General features: G+C 37.9%; 1 protein-coding gene across 1 annotated transcript; it reads right to left on the bottom strand.

Annotated features, from left to right (window-relative positions):
- Nucleotides 1–2,792: 2,792 nt before the first annotated feature.
- On the bottom strand, nt 2,793–8,825 carry LOC143610326 (putative disease resistance protein At5g47260). Its single transcript, XM_077084833.1, is given in 7 exon segments — nt 2,793–3,142; nt 3,263–3,360; nt 3,421–3,528; nt 4,831–4,910; nt 5,545–5,619; nt 5,698–7,052; nt 7,055–8,825. Coding segments are annotated over 7 exon segments (3,543 nt in total). The 5' UTR covers nt 8,532–8,825.
- Nucleotides 8,826–12,099: the final 3,274 nt, after the last annotated feature.

The raw sequence follows: 12,099 nt of genomic DNA, 5'->3' as shown, positions 1-12,099 counted from the left end.
AAGAAGTCACCAGTGTATCGAGATCATATCCTAGATAGGATTAGAGCACTGGAGGAAGCGAATGAGAACAGAGCCAAACGTGAGATCTTGTTGATCAAGTTCGTTAAAGATCAACAAGCAATCAATGAAGAAATGACTGGGACAACGTGAGCTCTGGTAAATCGAGTTGCTGAACTACAAGAGCAGAGAGACCTGGATCATGCTTTGATTGTGAGCCAGCGGGAATGGATCCAGAACTTATAACATAGAATCAGCAATCAACAAGAGTTAATCAATCAAAACTCTTTGAGAAACGCTGAGCAGCATGAGGGATTAGAAAAAAGCTTCAATTAAGGATCTCTGGTTTGGAGTCTGATCTTCCCTCCTCCTCAAAATTTGCAAGTAACTTCAGGAGGGAATTGGACTCAGCGCTTGATCGTGTGTGGATAGACTTTGAGCGTCTGGGCTCAAGAGTCAGTTTGTTGGAAGGTGGATCCAGTTCTTCTAAGGACGTGGATAGACTTATGGCTGAAAGTGTCAGGTTGAGAAACATGATTGAGCTACTTGAAGGCGAAGTTGAAGATCAAAATGACTTCAACAACACCCAGAACCAAGTGAATGAGTCCTTGGTCAACCGCTACCTTGCAGTTATGGAGGTGATGTTCTTGACTAACGAAGACGTGAATGATCTAAGGACTCATTTGATGGAGACTTTCCGTGGCTTCTTGCGTGTAAACGAGCCAAGGACTGAGCAGAGCAATAAACGAAGATCAGCTCTTGCAAATCTAGTCGATGATGCCAAAAGGGTCAGAGCTCAAGGAAAGCTACAGGGTTTCCTATACAGCGGTGAAACCAGGAAATATACAGGTGAGGGAGGTTCTTGTGTGAAGGCGAGTGGAGATAAGCCTACAAAGGTTGTTGGAACCATATTGAGCACCGAGCTTGTAGTTACTACTGCCACTAAAGCTGGGCAAGTCAGTTCTACAAGTTCCCCACTTGTTGTACCTACTACGGGTGAGAAAGTCAGTGCTCCTGTTACATCTACTTTGGTTCCTAGTATTTAGTAACAACCTATGGCTCAAGGAGGTGGTGGAGGTGATGATAATTGTGACGATGAGGATGAGACTGATGAGGATGATGATGATGATGGTAATAACGGTGAAAATGATGACGATGAAGAGAATGATGATGAACACGAGTATGACAGCTTTTATGAAGCTCGTGGTGGTGGTGATGGAAATGGTGATGATAGTGGTGATGGTGATGCCACTGGAAATAAGGCGGAGGAACTGGAACCACCAAGCGAGGCTAAGAAGACTCGTGAAACTGACGCTGCAATCGAGGCTGAGATTGCCTCTATTTATAACGTTTATTCTTTTGCAGGTACCAGTTCACCAATTCAAGAAGCCATGGAAAATAAAGATGACAGCGATGACGGAATAAATTACTCCCCTAACCCGGACACTCCGGTAAGGGTGACTGTAGAACCAGAACAAGAGCCCGTCGTCACTCCCGCTGCCAAGCCTGCTCAAAGGAAGTCAAGAAAGTGTATCAAATATTATAGCGTGAGCCGCATGGCAAGCCTGAGATGCAGATCAAAGCCGTACCATGAAGATTCTTCAATCCTCTATACGAGATGGCACAAAGATAGATGAAGATGGGCTATCCACGTGCCAACGACAACCTGACATATCTCTCCTATGGAGATATGCACACCCTGTCCATTCTGGACATGAAATACTTCAGAATAACTGTGGGTGGAGGAGAAGAGGAGAACACGTTGGAGGGATGGTTCAAGCGATTCTTAAAGCATGAATGGAGGAAAGACTACCTGAACTTCTCGTTAAATCCGGGGAGATCATTCAAGACAAAGGAAGTCAATCCCATCACCGCAAGAAGAAAAAGGGATGGAGATACAAGATGCCTGAAGATCATGGAGAGCCAATCATGCACGGCATGCCCTTTGAAGACAATCTTCTTTACGACTTCATTTCATGGGAGTTCGTAACGACATAGGGGAGGTGATTATTCATTGCTGCAACATGCATCACCTTCGCTTCTTTGATGAGAACGAGTTGTCAAGTTTTGGAAAGGAAGATCTGCTGAAGCTTTATGGATCTCCTTTGTGCACAGTTGAAGATGTGTGTCGGGACTGTACCAACGCTATCGTGGGAAAAATCAACTAGTTTGTCCGTCTTCTTGTTGAAAAACAACCGTTCGATCAAAACGAGGTGTTTGAGTACGAGTCCAAGTCCGACGGAAGACACAAGCTATCAGAACAAATACCAAAGACTAGAGTGAGATTGTTAGGTCCATTTTGTATTAGTCTTTCGTATTTGATTGTAATGTATCATCTATGTACGTTAGCTAGTTGGACTATGTTTATTTGTATGTTTGGCCCAAGGCCATGTATGTTGGAGCCCAATGAGCCGTGAATAATGAATAGAATATGCATGAGTACACACACTATAAATAGTGTGTGCATCTCATGCAAACCAACCTTTTGTAATTTATCTTATCCTTATCTTACTTACAAACTCTCTCTACTCTCTCTTCTCTCTTCCCTCACTGAAATAAACATAACCAAGCAAGATCCGAGATCTCGGTCCTCACTAGTGATTTCCGCTAGCTAGTATTAGTGTTGTTAGATCCGTCCAAGGACCTACACTTTTCCGACGAACGTCTTCACCCGACACAATGTCTTGGACTCCCTCAAATGTCAAACCATCAGCCCCCGTAGAACTAGTAATGGTCTCTACAGCTCGAGCCAACTCTCAAGCAAAGAAGATAACAATATCACAGCTTGAATCTCATCATCCAACTTCATGCCCCACAGAAGCTAACCCGGACATGATTGAGTTGAAATCATTAATGTGACATGTAACTGAACCTCCCTCGTGTATCCTTGTCATAAACAATTCCCTCATCAAGAACATCTTATTGGTTGCAGAAGGTTTTTCATACATATTTGACAGAGCCGTCATCATACCACGAGCCGCGTTTTCTTTCATGATATTAGATGCAACGCTCCTCATCAAAGCCAATGTAATTTTCCCTCTAGTCTTCTTGTCCTTGCAATTACAAATTTCTTCTTCGGATTTATTCATTTTATCTAGTTTTTCCTCCAATACCATATCCAAATCATTTTCACCAAGTAACTTCTCTATTTGCATTATCCACCATGCAAAATCAGTCCCGTTAAACTTGTCAATTCAAACCTTCCCGTCTTCAAACATTGCAAACGAGAAAATAGAAACCAATGAACAAAACTCTAACCCGAAACCTGTTATCTTTTCTTGCAGCACGAAGCTCCTGTCAACAAATACCTTGCCCACACAATCAAAGCAAACCCGAATAACAAACCGAATCTTAACACCCAAACTGAGTCAAACAATCCCAAAAAGCAAACAAATGCTAATCAGAAACAAGATACAAGTAAACCTGATTTCTCCTGATCGTTGGATGAAACAGGGGTTGTTGACGTCGGTTCCGGGTGAGCTGTTAACGGTTTTATACCCAGCAACAAGAAGCAGTCGGGGCTGCTTCTTCCTTCGATTAACAGTCGCACAACATCAATACACAACAATGGCTAATCAACGGCAGTGGTTAACAGTATTTTCCGGCGGCAACGCAAAGTTTCCTGGTTGGCAGAAAAGAAACGGCAACCTCAAAGGTTAAAAGACGACTTATGTTTTTTGAAGTGAGCACCCCAAATAAAAGGAGTAGATATGTTTTGTTTTTTTAATCTCCAATTAGGGGTGCAAACGAGCCGAGCCGAGCCCGAGCTCGACTAGGCTCGAGCTCGGCTCGTTTAACTTACACAGAGCTCGAGCTCGAGCTCGGCTCGTTTCGAGCTCTATTTTCAAAGCTCGAGCTCGGCTCGTAAATGGATTTTGAAGCTCGAGCTCGGCTCGGGCTCGGCTCGTTTACTATTTATCAATTATTTTTTTTATATAATTATAAATATTTTATATATTTTTTCTATTATAATTTTATGTATAAACGAATATATATTATTTAGTTATTTTTATTTATTTTTTCATAACATTATATTTATTAATTAATAATTATTAAATATATATTTTAAAAAAATTATATAAATGACAGGCTTGTTTAGGCTCGCGAGCCGGCTCAAGCTCGATAAGTAAAGCTCGGGCTCGGGCTCGTTTATTAAACGAGCTTATTTTTAGGCTTGAGCTCGGGCTCGAGCTCGATAAAGCTCGGCTCGAACGAGCTTTTTAATGAGCCGATCTCGAGTAGCTCGCGAGCAGCTCGGCTCATTTGCACCCCTATCTCCAATCATAAGAGCCCAAAAAAACTAAAATATTATTTGCTTCCTTTATGTGCTACAGGTATGCAATCCACCACCAAAAAAGTCAACATAGAAAAAATTAAAATTAAAATTTGTGGCCTTCAACAGTTTACAGCACTCAAGGGTTTACGAACACAACTTAGCAAACCGAAGATAATGTCATTCTCCGTCTTAACGAACTTTAAGCTCTTATACCACTTGTTAGGTATCAATCATAGTCGGTACGCAACGAAAACACAAGCACACACGCACAAGCGAAAGCAATATGTAAGAGACATGAGATGTTTACGTTGTTCGGTCAAGGCGGTCTACATACACAGGCTGCAACTAGGGTATTTTTTTTATTAAGCATGACACAAAGATAATACATGACTATGATATATATAAAGAACAACGAGGTATAAAACTAGTTCATAATATAAATAGTCTAATACGACATTATTTGCATATAATGTAAATTTATAACACCACTAGTGCCTGTAAGCGTAAATTGGCATTGGTCTCAGTATGGAGCGTTCTCCCTTCTCAAGTCTCATCACCTTATGCTGCTTGGAATAAGAACGTGTACGTCTCTCAAAATAACTTTTACAAGTGACCTCATAATCATCTGCCTTTTTGCCTTTAATTATGATTGTAAAACATTAGTTATGTCACATCTAGAAATAATAAGATAAATGTTTGAAATTAAATAATAAGATTAACTATATGATGTTTTTAATGTTTCATAAGCGTAAATAAATTTTAAACGTCTCATTGTTTTAAAAGTTTCACATAAACTCAAGCATATTTTTATCTTTAAATTAAATATGATAGATATATATTAATAAAAAAATCTAAAGTGCGTTAAATTGGGTATGCGTATAATGGGTCATCCAAAATTTTTTAATCAGGCGTCTAGAACTTATTAACACGGTGATTTTAAACGGGGTGTCTATGCGCGTGTAATAGCTGTCGTCTTTTTAGGGTTTGTTGAACATAATTACCCTCCAACCCCTTGTGACATGTCCATTACTTTTTTAGACACAATTGACTTTTTTACTTTTAAGCATATCTCTTCCAATAATAGTGTTTAATTTCTAGTCTTACAAATTTTTACTTTTTTACTTTTGCCATTCAAAGGGGGTGGCGGACACTGGCGGCGCAACTTGTTGCCCACTTATTCACCTCCCTATTGTAATTTGATCAATTTCTTTAATATTAAATGAGATTTCAAGTAACATAAGTTTATTAAAAATATGTGTTTAATCACCTACCCGTTTTCGCACACGTAAAAGATCCTTGTTTGCGTCATCCCATGACCACTTGCAAATAATCAAGTTTCCATCCGTCTGTAACAGTAATAAGTTAATTTACATGGCAAACCGATATTATTAATTTATTACTATTAGAGTATGTGTTTCCCATACCTCATGTTGTACGTCATTAATGTATTCATTAATATTGCTATATGGTCTCTCTTGATGCTCAAATCTGATCTTGGGTATATGATTCTCTCCATAACTCCATCTCTTCATGCTTGGACATTTTTCCACACTCATATTCTCCAAATAAGGATATTTGATGATAGAATGGCCAGAGTAGAAGCTCTCGAGTTTGGGAAGACGAGCAAGCTTAAAATTGGTAAGAGGGAACACGATATTTGTGTCCCCCGATTCAATTTCACTTCCTGTGGTTCTTCGCTCGTCTCCTGCCGAAATGACAACCGACAAACTCGTACAGTTGTCAATATCTATATCTCTAATATTGACTAACCCTTTTGCTACACATAAAGGGAATAAGGTCAATAAGGAAGGGCAATGCCAAATCGTGAAACTCATTAGATTACAAAAGCTTATATATTGAAGTGGCCTGTCCCATAAAAGTTCCAACCCATCGAGCTCGTATAACCAGATGTTTTCCACTTGGGAAAAAACCTTCCTTTGTTTTACATCCAGGTCAGATGTCTTCACCAAGCTTCTAACATTGTCACACGCTGCCACTTCAATATGCTTTAACTTGTCACAGCCTTCTAGATAAAGGCACGGTAGGACGTTATCCAATTCTTTTATAGACGATAAAATTAAACATTCGCTTGCCTGAATCAGTTTCATAACTCGCATCGTGAGTGGGAGGCTACTTTTTGTAAGACGTAGGATGCGTTTACAATCATATGTTGGAAGGTCTTCGAAAAAGTCGTCCTTTATGAGAAATCCCATCAGAGTTTCAAAGTGGAAATCTTCAGGAATACAAAGCAATTCAGGAACTTCTAAATGTAGAATTTTAAGCGACTCATTTAGTTCTAGGAGAAAGTTACAATTAGTCTTTGACAACCCAACATACAACTCTTCCAACTTAATGAGCTTTGATATGACACCAGGTGTCACATAAGATAGATCTTTACACGAGTAAACATCTAACAACCTTAACTTGGTCAATTGCCCGATCTCTTTAGGGATATTTGTAACTCTAGTATTTCTGAGCTTTAAAATCTCAAGACATGTTAACTCCCCAAGAATAGAAATTTCACTGAGTAATATATTTCTACTTAAATCAAGCATACGAAGTAATGTGAGTTTCTTTAGTGATCGTGGAAGAGATAGCATGAAATTACATGACATGTCTAATAGTTTCAGTTTTTCCATGCCTTGAAAGAATTCATCATGAACTGAACGTATATAGTTATGTTGTATAAGAAAAGTGTCAAGGTGTGGGAAAACAACATCATGATCATGAAGCTCACGAATTCTATTTCCCATGAGCGATATTTTCTTGTAGCCTTCTAAGCATTTTTTGGTTGCCATTCTCTCAAACCTCTTCCAGATTCCACCCAAAACTTGTCATTACCTTTAGAAGTAATGAGCCTTGCCATATCACGAACAAGGTCGTGCATTTTGAATAATTCTTCATCATCTTCTTCTCCTTCTCGGACAGGAAGTAACAAGAAAGATGATTTAAGGGAGTCAACAGCTAGTTGAACTCTATACTTTGTACCCTGAATACTGCTATCGTGATCATTAAATATCCCTAGACCCAGACAATAATATGTCAACCTTTTAAAGCCAATGATTCCATCTTCTGGGAACATACTACACAATAAGAAGCACAATTTAGCTACTTCACTTTCAAGATAGTCATAGCTTAGCTTCAGTTGCATTATTCCCTTTCTTTTGAAGTGAGCATCCTCATCGGTTGGATCCTGCAGTCGAGCAAGTGTTGCCTCCCAACTTTTATATTCTTTATTTTTCAAAGCTTTTCCTACAGCTTGAATAAAAAGTGGTAGTCCACCACATTCTTTGACAATATTCATTGCAACTTCTTTCAATGTATTGTCCCATTCGGTTTTACCAACCACGCGCTCAAAAAGGATCCATGCTTCTTCATCTTGCAAAGGGTTTACCGAAATATTCTTCTGAGCATTCATGGCCTCACACACGTCTTTGCTTCTAGATGTGACCAAAATCTTGCAATTCATGTTGTCACTCCCACATGGGATGCCAATTTCCTCAAGCTTCAATTCCTCCCAAACGTCATCAAGAATTATTAGAACCTTCTCTCCATTGATAATTCTTTGTGCCACAACTCGAACCTTCTCTTGAATCACTTTAGCATCAATCGTTTGCGAAACTGTTACAAACACAATATCTGCAAATTGATTCTTCATTTCTGCAGCAACTTCACTAGCTAGTGTAGTTTTACCTACACCTCCTAACCCATTGATTCCAACTATTTGTATCTTGTCATCTTCTATGGCTTCAATGATTTTCTTCAAAGTTAACTTTTGGGTATCAATATTTTCAAGACTTTTTCTACGGTAGAAGTCGATAAATCCAGGGGTGCGTGCAGGAAGCGAAACACAAGTTTCAAAATCCTTACCATCTCTTTGGTGCTGTTGAAGATAAGAAGTTCTTCTTGTTGTTGTCTTACTGAACTGAAGGATGGTGCTCAAATTTACACAGAACCGTATGCTTAAACATGTCTTCTTGGCTTTCGCTTCTTCAGCAATAAACTGTGTGGCGTCGGACATTTCAGCATCTGCTTTCTTCATCCACTCTTCAGCGCCTTTTAAGAGAACTTCACCTTTAGATTTTGCCAAATCAATCTGTTGTTGAACCCTTCCCTTCATACTTGAGAGCTTTTCGATTTCGTTTTTCAAGTTCCTAACAATTTCAGAGTAGTTCCAAATGTAGGTTAGCTCGGTTTTAGCCGCCCCAAATAAGTGGTCCACTACTTTTCCAACCAAGGCGCTAACGACCTCAGTCATTGTTTTATGATGGTTTGGACTTTGGATGGAAAATAGTTTATAGATAAATTGAGGTGAACCAAAATATAAATTCGTTTTTAGAGAACCATATTTTTTTATGTTTAATTTGGGTGTCTCAATGCACAAGGAAAGAATGTATGCTCTCAAAGACAAACTTTAGGGTGTGAAAGAAAACAAGGAAGGAATATATTAGAATGAGACTCTAAATATACCCGTTATGCTTTAATTGTGGGCTCCCTCTCAAATCCATTTCTTGTGTTTTACTTTAGGTATCAAAAGTGGGGAAAAAATAGAGAAAGATATATATCATCTTTTGTTAACTACATAACAGAATTACAAGTATATTGATATCTAGGTTTGGTATCCGTATTATACATACATTTGGTTGAACATATAAATTATATAAATCATAACTTTATAAATGATCAAAATGCATAATTTATGAGAGCATTCGCAGGTTATATAAGTGAGATTGTATTATATCAAGGCACATAGTTGATAAATTCTTTATTATTGCAAAAGAAAACCCACTCAAAACTGTTAAAAATTTTTGGATAAATAATATTTAATAGTATTTGTTACTTTTTTAAAAAGACCAACTAAGTAACGTCGGGTACTCTGTACGGGGCCCCATTGGCTAAAGGTAGCCCGAGCCGGCCACTAGTCCGGATGGACGGAGCCCCTAGCGGTCCACCTATTGATCGAGGGATTCACCAGATAAAACCCAACCCCCACTCCCGCCAAATGGCACGACAGCGAGGAGCCGGTAAAACCGGGTGAGATCAGGACTCGAACCCTGGCAAGCCAGGGTCATCCCTCATATCTTCCATATAAATTGGTGATAGTGAAGTTTGAACCCCCTACCTCTCACTTGTAAAGTGAATGCTCTACCATTGAGCCACATCCAATTTATTAGTAATAATAAATTATTAATGTGTCCAAAAAGTAGAGATGAATACGATATCGATACTTTAAAGTGTGTAGTTGAGAACTTAAACATTGGTAAAAATATAAATGAGTTTGTCCCACATTGGTAGACCGCTTAAGAGACGCCTTAGTATTTTTGGTGGTTGACCACGTGACATGTGTCGATTGTGTAGCAAGTGTGTGACACCTCAATGACGTGTCGTCACCAGGTGAGTGTGTGATGCATGTGTGACACATCAGTGACATGTGTCGTCACCAGGTGAGTGTGTTGCATGTGTGACACGTCAGTGACATGTGTTACGTGTATGTGTGTCTTGTGTTGACATGTGTCATGGTGAGTCATCACCTGACCCATTATATATAGAACGTTCGGGTGAGCAGTTTTGACACACCGACAAACTAGATCACTCACGACCCGAATTCACACACATCCTACCAGCTCGTTACCATGCACATAAAACCAAACGGCTTATTGCCGATGATACGTGATCTCAGTTCCAACTCTCTCTCGATCTCGATCCCAATCTCTCGTTACAAAATAGTTCGGTTGCTAGGGTAATCCTGGCAGTACATATTGCTTCAGCTATTGTACCCTGGGAAACAAACGGGCTCGCGGAGGTAGCCCGAAATCTGTTTTAAGAGACCTCTGTTTAACATAAATGCTCAGCCACAACCAAGAACCACATCTTGTTCAATCTTGCAGCTAGGAAAATACGGATGGCTTTTGGTGATCAAGACAGGTTCACCAAGAGAATGACGACATAAGAAGACATGTCTATGAGGTGACGCTCATGTCTAGGTAGGTCTTAGTCAATGCAGTTCCGATGCGCTTTCAACACAATGATCAACTCGACTCGGCCCGGTTTCAAGAATTAGCTTTTGGAGCACAATTCAGAGTTTTCGGTATGAATCAAGACATGTATATATGTTATATTTGTTGTTATTCTCGTTCAGATTTGTATACGGTATATGTATTACAGTTTCCCAAATTGTATAAAAAGATTATTCATTTATTTTATTAATATCTTTTATAAAATCATGACTCATGTCCTAACAAAAACTCCTTTCAATAACCGTGTATTGATCACCCATTTAAAGTAGTTACCCAAACCCTATTACCTTGATGACCAAGACATTACCATAAATGTCACACCCCAACCTACGGCGGAAATGCCGAGACGAACTTATTGCTCACAGCTTTTCAAAGGTTACTATCATACAATAATTAATATGACAATATCTATTAAGTTAATTAAATAATGAAAAACATCAAATACAAAATCCATATTTCAAATAAATAAGACAATACAAATAAATCAAAGTCTATAATCTTGTTTATTTTCTCTAGCATACAATCCTAAGTTTTTCTTTCAAACAAGCTTGATAATCTGCATATGCGTTGAAAATAGAAAGGTTTTGTCAACACAAAGTTGAGTGAGCAACACACCAGTTTAAATGTTCGTAGAGAAAATAAGTATTTGCAACAAGTCATATGAGTATAACAAATTAACCAAATGAGCAAGTATAACTGAGATGTCAAGAAGCACAAAGCTATAACGACTGGCGTATGATTATACTAGACTGAGATTATGTTGGACTTCTCCGAATGCGGAAGCAGATAAAGCAAGTAAGCACGTAAACAAGTAATGTATAACTTGTTAACACATAAGATAAAGTTGCAGTTTTTGTGTATAAGTATATATATGAGAAATATATTTACGCATATGTCCCCAAAACAGTATGAAAACGAGTAAAAAGAGGGAAATGTGGTACTCACCTCAAAGATGAACGAGGATGATTAAGATGATGAGAATAAGGAAAAAGGATCACACACGAACGCTAAAGCCTAAGAGAGGACAAGAGCAAACGAATATGCTAAGTACAAGATTTAATTACGACAACTAGTAAAACATTAATATTATAATATATATAAGATAAAATTATATTCTTTTAACATATTCTTATAATCTATTATTTTAAAAAATTATTAGTTTGGTTTATATAGGTAAAACACATCTTAAAAACATTATTAGTTTGTTAGTCCCGTTAAACGTATTATAATATTTAATATAAAAAATATTATATGAAATAAATACATCTTTAAAAACTATAAGTTTATTAAATTATATAAATATATATATAAAGTTTGCTTTATATATATATATATATATATATATATATAGTATGCTAAAAATATTAGTTTACGTTATATTATATATATGTATATGTCTACATATATGTACATACACAGATGAAAGGTGCGAGAAAACATACGTTCTATGATCGGTTTTTAATAAAACAATTTTATTTATTCATTATTATTACTATTATACATATTAAAATGGTTTAAAAGAAAAACTAACAAGAATAATACAAACTTGGGGTGGCAGGGGATCAAACCCGCAACCTAACCCCCTATCAGTCAATTGTTTAACCAGCAGTGCTATCAAGCTATATGCAATAGAACTTAGACCCGAATCGTTTTAAAAAGAAGCAGAAAGCAACCAGGATAACATAAGAACCCTAGCAAAGTTAATCGATCAATCTGATCCTTGATTGTTCAATTAACCTTGGGGCTTTTGTTAAGTATCATATCGCGAATCTAACCATGTTTTTAGTTACCTCAAGTGTCGATCAGAAG

The sequence above is a fragment of the Bidens hawaiensis genome, unplaced genomic scaffold (genome assembly GCF_021521415.1).
Source record: "Bidens hawaiensis isolate Kalapana, Puna unplaced genomic scaffold, B.hawaiensis_p1.1 tig00025672_1, whole genome shotgun sequence".
In the NCBI taxonomy this organism is placed as follows: domain Eukaryota; kingdom Viridiplantae; phylum Streptophyta; class Magnoliopsida; order Asterales; family Asteraceae; genus Bidens; species Bidens hawaiensis.
Note: the sequence above shows the minus strand (reverse complement) of the source record. Positions and strands in the feature narration are given on the sequence as shown.